This window comes from Pelodiscus sinensis, chromosome 6 (genome assembly GCF_052426305.1).
Source record: "Pelodiscus sinensis isolate ZL-2025 chromosome 6, ASM5242630v1, whole genome shotgun sequence".
Lineage (NCBI taxonomy): Eukaryota > Metazoa > Chordata > Testudines > Trionychidae > Pelodiscus > Pelodiscus sinensis.
In genome coordinates, this window is record NC_143057.1 from 113,668,171 (window position 1) to 113,688,041 (window position 19,871).

Genomic DNA, 19,871 nt, shown 5'->3' on the forward strand with positions numbered 1-19,871 from the left:
GCACCGGAGGACGCCTGCCAGGGGAGTGAAGGTGGCTTTCCTATGTCCGCCTGTACTAGGACCGCGCCAGCCAGACTTGGCTGAGTAAGCGGTGGTAGGGCAGGGCGAGGCGTGTCACCCAGCCTGGCTGCTGTGGCTGAGAGCCCTAGTCTCCTGCCCCGCCCTTATGTGCCTGACGAGCGTTGTACCGCCCTGGTTTGCCCCCATCCCTGCACGGCTGGCGGGGAGGGGGGCTGACGTCACTACGCACACCACGCAGTAGCCCATCCCAGCGGGTGTCGCTGGGCGGGTGGATTCATGGGGAAGGGAGCAGTGGCTCAGCTACGTCTACCGCCCTGCGGCGCCGGCCAGCCCCCACTGCCGCGCGGGCACGTTCTCCCGCCAATGCCAGTGACCGCCCGGCGGCGGCATGGAGCCCCCTGAGGAGGAGGAGGAGGCAGAACCGGATTGGCTTTGCCCGCAGCCTGGCGGCCCCGGGATCCATGCGGGGCCCGGGAGAGGCTCCCGAGCACAATGTAAACACGGGCCGCGCGGCCTGCGACCCACCGGGAAGGGGTTGGCGGGCTGGAGCAGTTGTCGGCGGGGAGAGCCGGGAAGCCTCCGGGCCACAAAGTCAGACACATGCCGGGAGCTGGGTCTCTGGGATACGCGTGTTTGTCCCGCCCGGAACTGGGACATTCCCGCAGGGATTCGGCCCCCGGAGTCCTGTCCCGTCACCGCCCACCTTTCTCCCTCCTTCCCCCCCGCCGAGCGTTTCCCCATTTCCTGGGTTGTCCCCCAGTGCTCCCCCATTTCCCGCTCCCCCATTTCCCCCCATGACCCCACTCTTCCCAGCGTCCTCTGTTCCCTCCTCTCTCCCTTGTTTCCCCCCTCAAGGCCCATTGCCCCCCGCCTCACAGTGCCTCTCCCAGTGTCCCCCGCTAAGACCCCCCCCCCCCAAGAGAGGTTTGGGGATTAATTCAGTTATAAGTCTTGTTAGAACTCGACCCTTTTTATAATTTCATTGCTATTAGCTATGTTTATAAGCGTTTTTCCAGGTTTTAGCAATTTTTAATTTTTCACTTTTGTAGAAATTAGAGTGTGGGTTCAGACGGTGAGGGTGGTGACAGACAATTTGGAGAGAGTAGGGTGAGATGTGAACAGTTAAACCTTTATGATGGCTAAAACAAATTATCATAATCATAAACAGAATTTTTGTTACTTTGTACGTTTTAAGTTATCAATGGAAATATTTTTTGTTGGTGTGTGTGTGTATGGTGAAATCAATATTTTCCTATACAAATTTAATCCTTCCAAATCTATTTGTTTGGAAAGCATCACATCTGTGTGAAGTGCCATATAAATAGTATCTAGATAGAAAATGGTGCTGCTCAGTCCTATGTCACCCACCTGTTTTACAATAGGAACATGCAAAAAAAATCAATGGAATGAGAAACCTTGGATTGATGCAGATGTTGCACATTTCTACACATTTTAATATAAGTTACAGTGAATTTCGTTTAATCAAAAAACAAAACAGAAGGGGGGAAATCTGAAAAGCTTGAAATTGTAGTGATACTAGGTGGGTATGTTCTCAGAAAGGTGGTTTGATGTTACCACTTTTGTGATGCTTCTCAACAGCAGAAAAATCATTATACAGTTTCTATCAGTAATTCTATAACCTTATAAAATTATTCAATAAAAAAGAAGTGAGGTGGCAGTGGTAATCTAAAATAGATCTTCAAGATGTAGCCAGCAGTTCCTTTTACTGATACCAAACCACTGTGCTAAGTGGCTTCCAAATTCCAATGGAATTAATGTACAATTTATAACTGTACTTCGCCCCACAGTGCTCGGTTTCCAAGCAGAGATTTCCTGTATGAGATCCTTTCCTGTATTATTGACAATAGTAAGAATGTTATTTTCTTTAAACTTAGTTGTATATTTCATTGCTGCAGGTCATGACAAGATTGTACCAGCAGGAAGTAAAGCACATAGGGTAATTGTGCACACTGACCTGGACTGCTTTTATGCTCAAGTAGAAATGATTCATAATCCAGAATTAAGAGACAAACCTTTAGGTACATTTATATTTTGCTATTTACTGCTGTTTGAGAAAGATAAAAGTACTTTTTTACTTTTGTACTCTGGCCTTTCGTGGTTTACTCTCACTGCTTAAAAGGAACAGTTTTGAGTTCAAATGATGATATTGTTGCATGTGAATTTACTAATCAGTGGAAGAAAACAGTGAAGTAAATGTTTTTAATTAATGTATGTAAAGCTGCTACTAATGCAGATGTGCCTATGTGTAGATCAGGGTGCATGATAAGGGCCCAAAGTAGTGAGAATACCTTTTAATAAGTGAAAAAATCAACATGGCATTTCAGGAAAAATATTGCCATAAGATATTCTAAGAAGATGTGCACTGGCCCTGACTTAAACCTCGACCCCTGGCTCCACTGCTGTCTCCACTCCCACTCTCAAGCACCTGATATCTTAGTTTTATGCAATAAAATCTATATACATATATTAGAGACTTGTATGTCTGTCTTGAGTCCATTTGCTCTAGAACTCCCCCTAAATGGTTAGAGCTAGGACCACTGATTTTGTATGCAGCTTAGTCTTATCCTAACTTAAAGCTAGGCCAGGGTTTGGTTGTGTCAGTAAAACGGGGCTAGGCGTAGAATTTGATTGTTTTTCATCACATGGAAAGAGGAGGGGGGGAGAGAAAAGGGATGCTATCCTCACAGTTACCACTGGGGATGCCAAGCACAGGGGAGAGCCACTGGAAGTAGCCATACCAGTCATCAGTGGGAGTAGTCATATCACTAATGCAGTGGCCATCTGGGGATGGGACTCTGCTTTCTTTCCTGACACTGATAAGTGGCTTCCCTGACTCAAACCCCAACCCCTGGCTCCACTGCTGTCTCCACTCCCACTCTCAAGCACCCACAGGAGCCAGCCCAGCCTTAGCCTCCCCCTCCCCCATCTGTACTCCTGGGCCACACAGCATGGCCGCTGTGGGCCAGCCTACACAGCACCTCCCATCCCCAGAGTCATGAAGCACCAGCCTGGCTTGTGCAGCACACTCTTCCCCCACCCCCCACTTCTTCCCAACCAGGCTAGTTCCCAAATCCAAAGCCTTTCCCCATCATATCCCTGGGCCAGCCCCCGCACCTCTGACTCTCGGCCAGCTTGGAGTGCACCAGTGTGAGTCTTGTATGGTTCCCCCCTCGCCCTCTGGATTGGACTTGCACCTCACCAGATAAGTCTGCTAGTTAGGGTATGTTTTTAAATTTTTATTGATTGGGGAATGTGCATTATAGGCTCTCATGAAAAGTGCAAACAGCATGAAAGTGTTGAAATATGCTTTGTAATGTCTAATAAGTGATTCCTTAAAATATGTTATTTTTTACCTGTGTTTCTAGGTGTTCAGCAGAAAAACTTGGTTGTTACCTGTAACTATGAAGCCAGGAAACTTGGAATTAAGAAACTTATGTCTATTAGAGATGCTAAAGAAAAATGCCCCCAGATGGTGCTAGTTAATGGAGAGGACCTGACACAATACAGAGAAATGTCATACAAAGTTACAGGTACAGGTTAACTGTTTTTAATAGTGGGAAATAAGTACTGTTTATATGATAAGAATATTTTCCTACATAAATATTTCTGATTTTAAATGAGCTTTAGAAAGTTGCCATAAGGCTTATAAAGATGCCATCTAAATCTGTGATTGGATCAGTTTTCACAAACTAAGCAGTTGGGCTCAGCCATTATCTAAATTAAAGATGCATGCTGGATTAAAATTGTGCAGAATCTTTAGAATATTTTCAAATGTAAGGTAAGTTTCAAGCTGTCATGACTGCAGGAAGGACATTCTAAAAATGAACTCCTGGAAACTCATGCCATGGCATCTGGCTGATTCTGGATGAGTAAGCGACTCAGAAGTATGAACTCCCCTGTCCCTTGTTATTCTTTTTCAAGGGGTTGATAATGAAGTCTACAGGATTGGGATTTATAGTTGCTGCAGGAAAATAACTACAGAAATTACAAACTTGAAGACTCACAAAGAAAAGAAGGAAAGAAGCAGAGAGAGGAAGTAAATCAGGGTAAAATAGCAGTGGCCTAAAGGGAAACACTAATTGCTGAAGAGACTATAAGATATTGACTAAGTATATTTTAGTATTACCTTGAGGCTATGTTCTCCCTTTGAGTTCTGTACAAATTTCTCACTTAGATCAGTGGGAAATCCACTGTAGAGTGTATAGAATCCCAAGTTTACATTATTATACTATATGAAATAAGGGTGTTAAGGACCAGTTGAACCCTCCCCCTTTGCTGCCTCTATCAGAAGCAGAAAAAGGGGGGGGGGGAAAGGGGTACTTCAAAGTGGCAGCACTGCACGAAGCCCATACCCTCGGCTCCAAGCGACGCAGCCACTTTGAAACACTGCTGCAGCCCCAATGGGCTTCATGCTGCCTGCGTGCTGCTGGTTGCCCACCACTGAGCCACACTCTAGCTTTCGGCAGCCTTGGTTACTGCTTGCAGAGTGACCCTATGCACTCCTGGATTTTCCTCAGAAACTTGTGTTTTTTCAGTGCCGAGAACCTGGACAGTCCAGATGTTAGAGATCTGTTGCCACTGTAAGGGATCAGTGTATGGTACTTTAAGTGGAGTTACTAAGAAATTCAGTTTAAAGGCAACAGTGGATTAGTTTTGATTAAATAATAAACCAAGTATCAGAGGGTTAGCCGTGTTAGTCTGAATCTGCAAGAACATTGAGAAGTCCTGTGGCACCTTCAGCTTATGTTTATAATGTTATATATAATGTTGCTTCACATTTTTTCACTATAATATTATTGTCCAACAAGCTATTAGTTTTTAAGTGATACCTCACAAAGTGTATTTTATACAAAGATTATTACAGTGCTGTATAGGATGTCAGTACAAGGATGCATTTGGTCATAAACACTTAGTCGGTTCCAGTCTTTAAAGTGCTTAAAAGAGGGTCTCCATCTTCAGAGCCCTGCATAGATACAAAATTGGTATACACATCTGTAAAAACGATCTGCAAACGCAGTTACCTGCAGGTATAAAGCAGATTTGCAGGGCTCTGTTCATCTTGATTAAAGAGTCGTATCAGTTTGTTGGGTCTCAAGAATGGCTTGGTTTGAACTAGTATAATATGCAATTCATCATGGGATTGATACCTTTCTGAGTAAGAGTTTTTGTCCCAAGGTTTGCAGTAATTCTCGCACCCCACCCTCACTTTAGGTCCTGGGATTGAGCTCAGTAACATTCCACCCCTGCCAGCATACCCTCACTTACAGAAATATGGTTGAGACAAGATAGGTGAGGTAGTATCTCTTACTTGACCAGCTTCTGAGAAAGTTTTGCTTTTAAACAGAGCTTTTTTCCTCAGGTCACCTTTTCTCCTTAATGGGACAATCACAGCTACAGCAACACTGCATATAATAGAGCGACAGTTAACATGTATAAAGTAGTTACAGTAATCTAAAGATATGCCATATCTGTTCCAATTATGTACTTTGCGTTTTTCCATAGAGCTATTGGAAGAATTTAGTCCACTGGTAGAAAGACTTGGATTTGATGAAAATTTTGTGGATATCACAGAGCTGGTAGAGAAGAGACTAGTACAACTGCACAGAGATGGCTGTTCCAAAGTATCTGTATCTGGGCATGTGTATAATAATCAATGTAAGTGGATATTCCCTATTTTTCTAGAAGATTTTATTAAATTTTAGTAAAATTTAGTACAGAAAATATCTTGATAACTAAATTTATTTAACTTTCAAAACTGCATTATAACACATTTCCTATTCAATACAGTATTGCCTCAAAGTTTGATTTTTCCAGGTGGTTACACTGCCAGGAACTGACTTGTAACATACCATAATTTCACATCTGAGAGTCTCATTATTTTGAGAGTCATCTGTACTTTTCTATACTAATGTCAGTGGAATTTCAGTATACTCAGTGAGTTGAGAGTTTTTTTTGTTGTTGTTTTCAATTTGAGCTTGAAGTAATACCTTCATGTTAGTTCTTGCAAAATATCATATCAGCTGTTGCTATAATTTTTAATACAGTTCTAAGAAATAACTGTCTTAATAAGATCTCATTCAGTTAATGTTCACGCTTGGGTAGCAGAGATGGATACCTTCCATTTATCTTAATTAAACCAATACCGTATTGCTAAATCTTTAATTTGTTTACTTTTCCCTTTGGATATACTGAGGCAGGAGCCTGTTACATGATGGCATTTAAACATTATCTTTAATATGTATTAAACATTTGTAGAGTGCATTTATCCTTAAAGTACTTTCCAAACATTAAGTAATTCTTCCAATACTTCTATGATGCTAGAGTAGTGGTAACCAGTTCTTTGATCGGTATTAACTGGTAGAGTCTAGAGCCTCTGCCAGTTAATTTTGATCTTCTGGTAGGCTGTCTCTGACTCCCTGACCCCATGTTGCTCCTGGAAGCAGCCAGCTGGCTGAGTGCAGGCACATCTCCAGAGCTCCTGAGATGCGAGAATGAGGTAACTGCATGCTGCTTTTGTCTCAGCACTGTCTAAAAACAGCTTCCATTGGCCAGGAATCATCCAATAGGGGTGGCACTTGTGGGCACAGGGAGCAGTGCAGCACATGGAGATACTCCCACCCCTACCCACCCACCTGCAAGAGCTGCACTCAGCCAGCCTGTAGTTTCCAGGAGCGGTGTGGGGCCAGGCAGAGACAACTTTCCTGAGCCCCACTCTGCTGCTACCAGCCACAGCCTGCATCCCTACCCCCGTGCCAGAGCACAGTCTGCACCCGTACTCCCTTCCAAAACTCACATCCCTCACCCTGTCTTGCACACAGCACTCTTCTCCCTCCTACACCCCGAGTGTTGGGGTGCAGAGTGAGAGGTGCAAGTTCTGGGATGGAGTTTGGATTCAGGAGGGGGCTCCAGCCTGGGGCAAACTCTCTCCTGGAGCTTTCACATTTTGCTCCTACACCCCAGCTCTCTGTCCCATCCTGGAGCCACTTTCTGCATTAAACTTACTCCCAGAACCTTCACCCCCTCACTACTTCCTACATCCCTGTCCTTTGCCCCCACCTGATAAAAGTGAGGGAGGGAGAGGGAACGAGAATGGGGGGTGGAGTGGGTGGGGTTTTAGGGGAAAGGATGGAGACTCAGGTAAAGGGTAGAGTAAATCCTGCTCTTAAATTAAAGTGATCTTGGGCATAAAAAGATTGGAGACCGCTGTGCTAGAGTATTATCCTTTTAATTTTGAGGTAAGCGATTAAATTACTTGTTTGAGGTTAAACACCGAGTCCATGGAAGCACCAGAAAGAGAACCCAAGAGTCCTTATATTCAGTCCCTTGATCTACCCAGTAGGCCACACTCTTTCCCATAAAGCTTTTAATAGGCTATAAGCATATGTAACTTTTTATTCCTTAATGAACCTGTAGTGATTTGAGCAGTCATTGTTAGCTGAGAAGTTTGCTTTTTGTCTCCACAGCTGTCAATTTAAATGATGTGATGCATATAAGACTTCTAATTGGATCTCAGATTGCAGCAGAGATGAGGGAAGTCATGTACAATAGATTGGGTCTTACAGGCTGTGCAGGAGTGGCTTCTAACAAATTACTATCTAAACTAGTATCTGGAACCTTCAAACCAAATCAGCAAACAGTTCTTCTACCTGAAAGCTGTCAGGACCTATTAGGCAGCCTCGATCACATCAGAAAAGTGCCTGGTAAGAGACTTGTGCCACAATCTTTCATAGAAACACTATATATAATTTTATAATTTTAATATATACACTATATTTTAAAATCTAAAGTAATTTTTAAATGTTTTTTTATATTTATATTTACTTTTTGCATTTTGTGCCAACTATCCAATGAAACTATACTCATTTGTTCTAATTGTATTTTTTAGTCCATGTCACTTCTTGGTTCTGCACTAACATAAGTACTGTAATATTTGGCTTGCAAATACTTAAAATAAATGTATAAATCTCGTACTGTTTTCGTTGGAGCCCAAAAATTGTTATCAGTACTTATGTAACTTTTGGGGGGAAAAATAGCTCAATCCTAAAATGTAATTCTCAATTACTTGAAAATGTTGCTTCAAGGAACTTCCAGTTCTATAATTTAAAAAATGATTTATAATGTCTAGTTTTACCTGGAAAGATGCTAATATTTACAGAGAAAATTATTTTTATTTATTGACCAAATAAATGTTTAATATTTTATATACATTATACATTGCAAATACAATTTGCTAAGCATATCTCAAATCTTTTAAATAAACTTCCTGTATGCTATGTTATTCTGTAAAGAAATATTAACTCAAGTTACCACACATCCTTTTTCATCTAGGGATTGGCTATAAAACTACCAAGCGTCTTGAGTTGTTGGGTCTCAGCAGTGTGCGTGATCTACAGACCTTTTCACCTGTAATACTAGAAGAGACACTAGGAGTTTCAGTTGCTCAGCACATTCAAAAGCTCAGCTATGGAGACGATGACTCCCCTGTGGCTCCCTCAGGACCTCCTCAGGTACAAATGATGTATGAAAACACAATTTTTCAGAATGAGAAAGATGGCACTATTTGAGCACCATTTTGCTGAGCTAGCTAACATCCAGTCATAAGGAAATCAGCAAATGTCATACTAGAACAGACCAGTACTCCACCTGGTCTGGGACCCTGGCTCTGACAATGGTTAGCACAAGCTGCTTCAGGGTAAGGAATAAGAAATCCTGCAGTTATGGGATAACTTTCTCTACCCTCCATAATTAGAGGTTGGCTTATGGCTTAAACCAGTGGTCTCCAACCTTTTTACACCCAAGATCACTTTTAAAATGGCAGAACAAGCCAAGTTCTACCGCCCCGCCCCTTCCTTGAAGCCAAGCCCCGGACTTGAAACCCCACTCTCTCTATTCTCCTCCTTTCCATTACTTGCTATCCCCAACCCTTATACTGCTGCTTTTTTCCCCAATTCTTCTGTAGGAAGAAGTTTTTCCAACATTTGGCCTGTCTAGACTGGACCAAATGTCAGAAAACCCCCTTCTTTTGGAAGCCCCTTATTCCTTGTGGAAAGAGGAATATAGGGATGTCCGAAAGATCATGTTTGCTCTTCCACTAAAAGAAGTGGAAGAACAAACGCATCCCTGGATGCAGAAGAGTTTTTCTGGGATATCTCTGGAATCCTGAAAAACACCTGCAGTCTAGCCATACCTTCGCTAAGTTGAGACAAGATGTGTAGGCTCTGGGGTGGGAATGAGGGATTTGGGTGTGTAAGGGGTGAGAGGTGCAAGCTCTGGGAGGAAATCTGGATGCGGGAGGTGGATGATAAGGGAACGCGGGCTCGGGGAGGGGGCTCCAGGCCGGGCAGTGTTGGGAGCAGATGTAGGGATAGGGTACTAAGCAAGCCACAGACTTCCGAATGTGAGGGTTCAGGAATTTGGGTTGGGGTATGTGAGGGGCTCAGGGCAGGGGGTTCCAGTGTATGATAGGCTCAATGTCGGTTCTGAGGGAAAAGGGAGTGCAGGAGTGTTATGATGCTGTGGCCAGATCGGGGCTTGGCCCCAGTTGGGGGTTTGTTGTCCAGGCTTCATTTTTAAATAAAATAGTATGTCAAACACAAAAAGTTTCTGCATTGACTTTATTTCTGAGAAGGGCAGGGAACCTCTTTTGAGGCAGGGGTCATTGACCCACAGAAAAGTTAGTTGGGGCCACGCAAGTGAGATGCAAAAAAACCCTCCTCCAAACCTCTCCTCCCCCCAAGCTTCACTAATGTGGCCCCAGCTGTGTTGGTGGGAGCAGGGGACATAGTACTGGGGAAGGGTGCTAGTGGGTGCTTCGGCAGGGGACAGGGTGCCAGTGGGGACAGGTTTCTGAGGCTAGGGACAGGGTGCCACTGTGGACAGGTTTCTGAGGCTGGGGACAGGGGACAGGGCACTGGGAGGGCAGGGGATAGGGTGCCAGTGGGGACAGGTTTCTGAGCAAGCCCAGCACGCCATAGAGCTGTGGGAGGGGAGCAGCCAGCGCACTTCTGGAACCCCTGGAAGTATCATGAAGCTGCAGTCAGGACTTCCGTCCACCCCGCAGGAAGCCAGCACTACACTGGAGGTAGGTAGCGCGCCTTCTTGGGGGTGGGGGGGAAAATGGGGAGTTGGTGGGAGCCCGAATGCCTCGCGATCGACCAGTTGGTGACCACGGGCTTAAATCATGGCAATTCATACCCCTTCCAAAATTATTTTAATTTTACTTATATTTACTATAACTTGGGATATTCTTGTTACTTCTATTAATGTATGATCCTTTTTTGAACTCTGCTGAACTCTAGGCCTATTGATACTTTGTGGAAATAAGTTCATATGTGAATTATGTGGAAAAAGCTATTGCCTTTCATATATTTTGATTTGCTTAATCACTTGGTAGTACACAAAAGAACTATTGCATTTATTTCAGTCCCTCAGTGATGAAGATTCTTTTAAAAAATGTTCATCAGAAGTGGAAGTTGAAAAGAAAATTGAAGAACTACTTGTTAACCTGTTAGACAGGTGATTCTCTTCATTTGTTCTTATTGCTGACCAAGTTGTGACCTGATATATGTAAAATTCTTGTCTCCTATTTTACAGAGAATATATTGGTCTTGTTGCTTCTCTATCACACCTGTCTCACTAACTACTTCCTCATTACTTTTTGTCCATTATCTCTGAACTTGTGAAATGTCCCCTTTCCAACTTTTGCCTCAAATTCCCCTTCTGCAACTCCATCTTGGTTCTATCTCCCAATCTGCCTTTCACCTTCCCCACTCCATTGCAACTGTTCTCACTAAGGTCTATAAGCTCTTCCATTCTTTCCTTCTCAGCACTTCTTTCTAAAGATCTTATCTTCCTTTTAGCTTTTATGATTCTGTCCACTCCTCTTTATCCTATATCTCTGATCATCTTGCGTTGTATCTTTATCCCCTCCAGTCTCTTCTATTTTCTTGGGCTATGTCTACACTGTGGCCTCTTGCGGAATAGCTTATGCAAATGAAACTCGGCGTGGAATATTGCCACGCTTCATTTGCATAATTAATGAGCAGCCATTTTTGTGCAACAGGCTTTTGTGCAAAAAAGAGCCGTGTAGGAAGAACGGCTCTTGCACAAGAGCGGGGGTTTTGCGCAAAAAGGAGCCGTCACCCCCCCCCCCTTGTTTAAAAAAAAAAAAAAAAAAAAAGAATAGTAAAGTTAATTTATTCTCTTTCTTTCTTAATTAATGAGTGCACCACAAGTATGTCAATACTATTGTATGCTCAGGGTTCGGATTCTCTTTTCCAGACTTAAGAAACTCAGTTCGTTCAGTCTTCTCTCATAGTCATGTTTTCTAGACCTTTAGGCCCCCTTCCATCTAAACACAATGGCTACCTCCAGACTGCATCCCTCTGTTGGCAGAGGGATGCAAATCAAGCACTTCGAAAGTGCAAATGAGCCCGGGATTTAAATATCCCGGGCTTCATTTGCATCCCGAGGTTTGGGCGCTGTGCTGATCACATGCCCTTTTGAAAGTGAAAGTAAAGTCTAGCCGTGGCTCTGCTGACATATCCTGTACTCCTCATTTTTTTCACTTTCTTGATGGATTTTAAAAAGAAATACAGTACGTGATTCAATTGCTTTGAAATAAATGGTAAAACAGTGGTAATGTTAATTGCTTTGCACGCTTTTATTTTTTTCAGAATATCCAAAGATGGAAGAAAGCCACATACAATAAGATTAACCATCCGTAAATTTTCATCAGCCTATAAATGGTTTAATCGGGAGAGTCGTCAGTGTCCTATTCCATCTCAAATTATTCAGAAATTTGGGACAGGTAAAAGCTCTTCTGTAGTTTTGTTTTCAGGAAGTGTATGGTTTTTTTTGTTTTTTGTTTTAATTTTTAGTTGAATTAAGGATTCCTTTAATGAACAATATAATGTTTGAAATTGTAACAGAGGTCCCTCTTTTAATTTAAGAGGTGCCCAAGTATTTGGTACAATCATAGGAACAGTGAAATAACTTCTCTCTTGGGAAGGAAGGTTTATCTGTCTACTAATTTCAGTATCAATAAAGTTTCAAGTATTAAGGTTACCTTTATTTTGTTTTAAATTACTTTTTAAAAAAACAGCATACGAAACATTGTTCAGAAAAATAGATTTAATGTGGTTTTATATGACTGCTGAGGACTCATCACCGCAGAGAAATGTGGAAGAGTAACTTCTCTTGTCTTCCTTCCAATTCTCCTGTTAATACATCCCGAGATGATATTTACTTTTTTTTGCAACAGTTTCATACTGTTGATTCATATTTAGCTTGTGTTCACTATGATCCCTAGATCACTTTCTGCAGTACTCCTTCCTAGGCAGTCATTTCCCATCTTGTATGTGTGCAACTAATTATTCCTTACCATGTGGAGTGTTTTGCATTTGTCCTTATTAAACTTCATCCTGTTTACCTCAGACCATTTTTTTAGTTTGTCCAGATAGGGTCAAAATTATCTTCCACAGCATTCGTAACCTCTTCCAGTTAGGTATCACCCACAAATTCTATGGCGTTGTCTAAATCATGAATAAATTGAATAAATATTAATGAATAAATATTGAACAGAACCAGACACAGAACTGATCATTGTGGAACCCCATTCATTGTGCCCTTCCACCATGACTCTGAAAGATTGATAACTACTCTTTGGGAACAGTTATCCAACCAGTTATGCAGCCACCTTATAATAGCTTGAATTCGGTTGTATTTCTCTAGTTTATTAATGAGAAGGTCATTCAAGACTCTATCAAATGCCTTTCTAAAATCCAGATGGACCACATCTTCTACTTCCTCCTTATCCAGAAGGTCTGTTATCAGGTTAGTTTGACATGATTTGTTCTTTACAAATCCATGCTGCTTATTATCATATTATCATTTAGACTTTTGCAAATTGATTGCTCCATTATCTTTCCTAGTACAGAAGTTAAGCTGACTGGTCTGTTATTTCTTGGGTTGTCTTTAGATCACTTTTTATAGATAGACACTGTATTTGCCCCATCTCCAGTCTTCTGGAATCTTTCAGGTATTCCATGACTTCTCAAAGATAATTGCTAATAGCTCAAATTTCTTGTCAGTCAGGTCTTTGAGTATTCTGTGGTGCATTTCATCTGGTCCTGGTGACTAGAAGACATTTCACTTGTCTACGTAATTTTAACTTCTTCATTCCCTATTTTCATGGGGATTCACTGTTAGGTGTCCAGTCACCACCAGTCTTGTTGTGTGTTTCAGTTTTCACCAAGTCATTAAGCACCTCTGTCACACATACAGGCTTCCTTCGTTGAAGCCAGCCTTTGTCCATCCTAAATAGTGATCACAATCTTTGAGTTGCCACTTTGTAGGAGTGTATCTTTTCCCCATATCTGACCACTTTGCTATTCAGCATCATCATATCTTCTGTCCTAGTATAAACATAGGGTTTAATAAAATATTGTAATTATAGACAGGAATTAGTAAAGGGTTCCCCTCTGAACCAGTCTAGACTGGGTGAGACCAAATTTATTATAATCTGATACGTTCACCTAGTCCTACATAAAGTGAATAGGTGGTCTCAGTTTAATCTTTGTCAAATATCCATATTGCACAAATTGGAATTAGCTTTCATTAACTGAATTTGTTTGAGGACGATTAAATAGAAGTGGAGAGTGAGCTACTGTCAGTTGTAAAGTAATTCTTCATTTAACACTATAGATATGTTTCACAAAATGATCGTGTTAAGTGAAAACGTATTATGCAAGGTCAGTTTTCCCACTGAAAATAATGGAAAAGATGGGGGTTGCGTTTCAAGCAGTGGTGTCTGTTGGGACCAGGACATAAGGTTGGGGGAGAAAGGGGAATGGGTTACAGTGGGGAGGGGAGGTGTTTGGCTCTGGGGAAGGGAAGGGAAAGGGAAGGAGAGGGGAGAGGGATTGGGTTGGGAGTATGCCTCTGTGACGTGTCTGCCAGGACCCGCACTGCATCGGGGGGGGGGGGGGCAGAAGGGGCGAGTGGCAAGCCCTCCGCCGCTTTGCAGGGAAGCGGGGAAAGGCCCACGCAGATGCCGGCAACGGGCCGGCTGGGGAAACTCAGCCGCCGGCCTGCAAGTGGGGGCACAGGAGAGAGGGCAAGGTGTTTGGCGAGGGGGGAGTCAGTGGGGAACGGTGCAGCGAGCAGTGAACCCTCCGTCGCTTTGGAGAGAGGCGGGGGAAGCCCTGCGCAGCCACCGGCAACAGGCCGGCTGGGGAAATTGTGTTGTTCCGGGGACGGTCGTGTAATTCAAAAAATGTTCCCTAAAAAAAAAATCGTGCTATCGTGAAAATGTGTTAAGTGGGCACGTGTTAAATGAGGAATTACTGTATAGAAAGGCTTTTTTCACTTTCAGTTTAATTGTGATGATTTAAATTGACCACTTTTCCAATTATCACATTACTTTTCAACAGAGATAGCAAGGCAATACAAGGGAACTTGTATCATTTATGTCTATTAATAGAGATATCCTGTGGGCATATCTCTAGTGTTGTCAATCTGGCACTCCTGGCAAGCATATAATTCAATTAAAAAAAGTTTAATTACAAGAGGCTGCTGAGTTTAGCTTTTTATTTTCAGATGATCAAATAAATGCTGCCTTGTCAGAGCTGTGGATGGGCAAAATACGGTTTGTAGGCTGGATTTGGCTTGCCAAGCTGCTGGATCCAACATGTGAACTGCCCCACCAAAACCCTCGGGCACAGAGCAGCCAGTTGCTTTAGTACAACCCCACACTGCTTTAAGCAGCTGGCTGCTCCTGGTGGTGCTCTGTTCCGGGGAGAGGGGGAGGCTTTGCATGCTGTTCCCATCCCCCAGCAAAATCTGTCAGCTATTGTCTGGAAACAGCCCAGCGGCAAGTGAGAGTTTTTGCTGGGAGGCAAGGGCAGTGTTCAAAGCCTCCACATCCCTCGGCACCCAGAGCAGAGACCCACAAGGAATATCCTGACCACTCACTAAAATCTTGGAGTTGTCCCCATCAAAAATTATTGCCCACCTCTGGCAAAGCTGTGATTATAACCTCATGTTTTCTATGAGCTGAGATTTTTGTTCAATTCATTGAACAATTAGGATAAGTGCCAATTTATTCTGCATTAGTGCAAGTGTTGAAAGTCCAGACTGTGTGTGATGTACAAACCTTAATTCCATTCATCCCCTTGTACTGTGGAAAGGTTAAATTAATTCTGTTTGTTTCCATTTCATATTTAGGAAATGATAATGTACTGACCCCATTAGTTGGTATCCTTATGAAACTGTTTAGGAAGATGATAAAAGTGGACGAACCGTTTCATCTTACCCTTCTGAGTGTCTGCTTCTTAAATCTTAAATCTTTGCCTAGTCTCACCAAAGGATCTATTGGTTTTTATTTAACTCAGTCGTCACCCCCTTCAAGTTCTGGCAAAGTAAGTTTAAGATTATCAACAACTGTCATTCAGATCACGTGCATTAATTTTACACTGGGGCAATATATATACTGCAGTTTCTTTAATGACTTTTAAATACTTTAGTCCTGGATATCAAGTTGTAAAAATGATGAACTCTGTGCGCTCTCCTGAGTACAAGCTATTTACAAGATGTGTTTATGCTGTCCTCCTTTGGTAGTTTTTTAATCTGTTTTCAATTATTGTGTCTTCAGTGGGCTAATAGTAGGCAATATAAACTTCATTACTTTGGCAATGAGAGAAGAGCTTGTTGAGAGAGGTGCTGAAGCCAAGTTTTTCAGAAGTGGATGCCTAAAATTAGGTTTCTCATTGACTTTTATGGGAGATCTGTTGCCTGCTCAGCATTTCTGAAAAAATCAGACCACTTAATTAGGTGCCTAAATGTGAAGTTAAGAGCCTACTTTTTCAGCATCCATTTTTAAACCTCAGTGCTTCTATAATATGTGGTCTGTAGATCATGGTGGAACTGAACTGACCTAAGTATTTATTCCCTCACAAAATATATTTAAGAGTTTAGCTTGAATTAAGTCTTATTAAAGTGCCCTTTACCTTTTGTGTACTTAGCTATATAGGTTTCTTCAAATACTGGATTGCTTTACTTCTGTGGACCTTATGCAAAAATTAAAATTCTGTACACAAGATTTTAAAACTCTGCAAAATTTGTCAAAAAACCCACTACGTAATCATGCCGCTTTCAATTTTTTTGAAATCAAAATACGTGTTGGCAAGTATATCTGTAACAATACACACACACACAAAATTTCCCCAGCAGTAGATAAAGAAACTCATATATTTATTTTTCTAGAGCCCAGTTGCAGCCCCCTCACCTCCCTCCACCCTCTGCAACCAATACACCTACACGCTTTGTCCGTCAAAGCCCACACACGTGGCCTCCTCATATGCTGTCTCCTTCCCCTGAGCCCAGCCTCAAGCCCCTTCCCAGAGCCCAGCTACAAAGGAAGAAACAGCCTGATCCTCAATTTTAGGCTTGCAGAGTTTCCTGTATGGCACCCTTTCCTTCCCTCAGGACATGCTGAGAACTGAAACTTCCATAAACCCTCTAGCTCAGTGAGAGGCAACCATAAGCTAGTGAGTGGGCTGCATCAATGACCCTCTTTCAGTTCAGTGGACTGCAAGATTGTTGTAACCAAGATGGTCTCCCAGGATAGGATAGTTTTGCCAACTGTGTTTGCGTACCTAAAATTTGCAGTGTGTGCAATCAGCATGTACCCTCACTTCAAGTACCCTTGCTTTACATGTGTGTCATTTTTACAATACCGGTAGACAAATAACTCTGTGGATGAAAACCAGCAGAATCTGGCAAATTTGTGTGAGAGTAACGGTAAACAAAATGTCTCATGGGCCTCGCATAGAACCCAAAGAGCTGCATGTGGCCCTCAGACTACAGATTGCCCACCAATCCTCTAGCTCTCTTCCCTTCGAGCAGTATCTTCTGTGGCAATGTTGGGCTCGGCAGGGTTTAGCAGCCCCTAGGGACAGCAGCCATTTCTCTGGGTGGGAAAGTAGAAATTCTACACTCACAACACTTTTCCCCAGAAGCACCATATGCTATTAATTCATAGTCTGAACAGGGTAGGATTTCATTTTCAGGTCTCACTTTTATCATTTAAATCCAACTATGATGTGTTGCTTTAATATGAATTTTTAATAGAAACTTAGGGAAGTGACAAAAGACCATGGTTGAAATCTTGGCTTCATTGAAGACACTAGTGAGACTCCCATTGGTGTCATCGGGGCTAGCACATTCTCAGATATCTATAGTTTTTTGTGTTTGTGAGCCACTGTACTGTTTATTATTTAAAATCGATTTTATAGTTTACATTTTTATTTTAAATTATCAAAATTCTCCCTATGTGAGCTGGTATGTGCAGGGTGCTGGCTTAAAAGTTGGCTTCCCCTGTGTACCAGCTCCTGCCTGCCCCTTTCCCCTCCTCATGGGGGCAATCTAATAGAGGCAGCAGCACGGGGAGGTAGGAAGCAGTCAGCTTGGTGGGAGCCAGTATGCATGGAAGCTTGCTTGAGAACCACTTCACACGTTTCTCCCCCTCCTCCCCATGCTGCTGATGCAGAGGCAGCAGCATGGATGGGGGGCAGTCGGCTTGGCGGGAGCTGGTACACATGGGAAGCCAGCTTAAAAGCTGTCTTCCCCATGTGTACCGACTTCTGTCTGCACCCTCCCCCCTCACAGGGGCACTTGTCTATGCCTTGCTGCCTCACATGGGCAGTAGGCTCAGTGGGAGCTGGTGCATGTGGGGAACTGGCTCCCATCTGCCCTCTCCACGCTGCTGCCTCTGATAGAGGTGGCAGTCGGCTTGGCAGGAGCCAGTACAGGCTGGAAGCCAGCTTGAAAGCTGGCTCCCCACATGTACCAGCTCCTGCCTGCCTCCTCCCACCCAGCTGCCTCTATGGGAGGCAGCGGATGGGAAGGGGCAGGCTGCTCAGAGGGAACTGGAGTGTGCAGGGAGCCAGCTTATGGGCACTGACTCCCACAGTCCCCTCCCCCCTGTTGAGTCTGATACAGAGGCATCAAGACTTTGCTGTAGCTGGGCTGTGAGACAATATTGTGAGAGACCCAGTTTAATGTTGCTTTTTAAATTACTTGTTTTACAACCCCAGAAACATTCTTTAAATATCTGGTCAATCATCAGTCTCTGTCTGTATTAAATAGAAAAATCTCTGTAGCAGAATGATTTAGTGGTAATTTTTTTCTGTGAGGAAGCAGGGTTTTTAAAGAATCACTGTCCATAAAATTGTATTCATGGCATGGTATATTTTTAATTATTCAAAATTTTTCATAAGTAGTATGTAGCTAAATAATATATTTTATGTTGCAGAAAATGGAAGGTGACCAGGTGAACTCCTGCAATTTTGTACCAGATGGAAGAATTAGAAGTATAAGAACTAGAGAATCTTCACTAGAAACTAACAAATGCAGAGAAGAAACTGGAATAAATGTTTGCTTACTTCATTTGCTTCCTGCTGGCATTGACCAAGAGGTCTTCAGTCAGCTTCCAGAAGACATTAAAGGGGAAATTGTTTCTGGCAAAACTGGGGAAAGAATCCATATAAAGAATGTTTTGAGTCAGCCATTACCTTTTTCTCAAGAAGCACAACCATTCTTAGCTCAAGAAAAAATGTACTATTCCCCAAATTCCAGAGGAGCAGATTGTACTGTCAGCAGTTCGGTAAGCAGTGAATACTTCACATCTACCAGTGAGCTGGTGAAAGCCATTATACATAGGCCTAATGCTTGTATTTTCAATTTACAGGATCTTCCTGAGTATTCCGAAAGTGCACAAATGGATAACTGTATGGAGAAAATTCGGAAGGAAGCACTGAATTTCAAGAGTACTGATTCAATTGTATTGAACTTACAAAGGCAACAACATTTTCTTCAGTCCCACAGTTCAGACAGCAAAGAACAGCCCATTGGAACAGCCTCTCAGGATAAAGATCATAGAGAGCAAGCATCAGAAGAAGGAAGAATTGTATTTCCTCCTAACGTTGACCCAAGTATTTTTTCTGAACTACCCACAGAAATGCAAAAGGAACTAATGGCTGAATGGAAGAATCTCAAGCCTCTATCCAAACTGCATATGAATAAACCTGAAAAACTAAAGACAAACAAAGCAAAAAAGAATGTGGTGTTGTGTTCACCACAGTCTAACAGTTTATTAAGGTATTTTAAACCAAAGTGATTATTATATACATAATACAGAGATGACTGGTGTAAAATACTTGTGATAAAATGAGGACACCATAAGCCTTGGAGGCAATACAATCATATTCATGCATTAAAGAAAGTTATTTTAAAGTGTATTGCAAAAAAAGCATACAAAAACAGATTTAAAACTATAACAATAAAACTATTGATAATTTCTTTTTGAAAGTGATTAATATTATGTACAGGAGACCCTGGCAATTCATGTTTCTATATATTTGTGGGGGCTCCTGTCCCGGGGAACTTGCTGCAACTGTCAGGAGCTGCATTGAGTTCCTAGCAGCTGTGGTGAGTTTCCCGTGGCTCCCAGCCTTTCAGTGAATTCCATAGCCGCAGGGAGCTCACCTTTGGGACCGGGATCCACATCTCCCAGTATTCACGGATTTTTCCATTTGCAGTGGATGCAGGAATGCATCGACTGTGAATGGCAAGGGTTTCCTGTGTTCGTGGATTAACTATCAGATTAATATTTTATTTAGTCCAAAGAATGCAGCAAGGGAGACTTACTTCCCCTAAAAGACACATTAGGTAAGATGAACCTCTAATTGTACAGTACATACAAAGACTTTTGGCCACCGTGGGCCAGATCCGACCTGGGGAGGCCCTGCTGCTCCCCTGCCCCAAGGCCA

The 19,871-nt window shown here is 42.6% G+C and overlaps 1 protein-coding gene across 4 annotated transcripts; it reads left to right on the top strand.

Annotated features, from left to right (window-relative positions):
- The first annotated feature begins 247 nt into the window (after nucleotides 1–247).
- On the top strand, nucleotides 248–19,399 carry POLI (DNA polymerase iota). 4 transcript variants are annotated; one of them, XM_014580499.4, is made up of 11 exons: nucleotides 249–515; nucleotides 1,938–2,060; nucleotides 3,408–3,572; nucleotides 5,545–5,697; nucleotides 7,506–7,742; nucleotides 8,371–8,549; nucleotides 10,466–10,557; nucleotides 11,718–11,851; nucleotides 15,268–15,461; nucleotides 18,356–18,706; nucleotides 18,791–19,399. In XM_014580499.4, the coding sequence occupies exons 1-11, from the start codon at nucleotides 410–412 to the stop codon at nucleotides 19,217–19,219; spliced, it is 2,163 nt and encodes a 720-aa protein (XP_014435985.3). In that variant the 5' UTR covers nucleotides 249–409; the 3' UTR covers nucleotides 19,220–19,399. The 4 variants fall into 4 exon arrangements, with proteins under 4 accessions (XP_075788762.2, XP_014435985.3, XP_075788764.2 ...); XM_075932647.2 differs by having other exon boundaries at nucleotides 248–515; nucleotides 18,356–19,399; XM_075932649.2 differs by lacking the exon at nucleotides 5,545–5,697.
- Nucleotides 19,400–19,871: the final 472 nt, after the last annotated feature.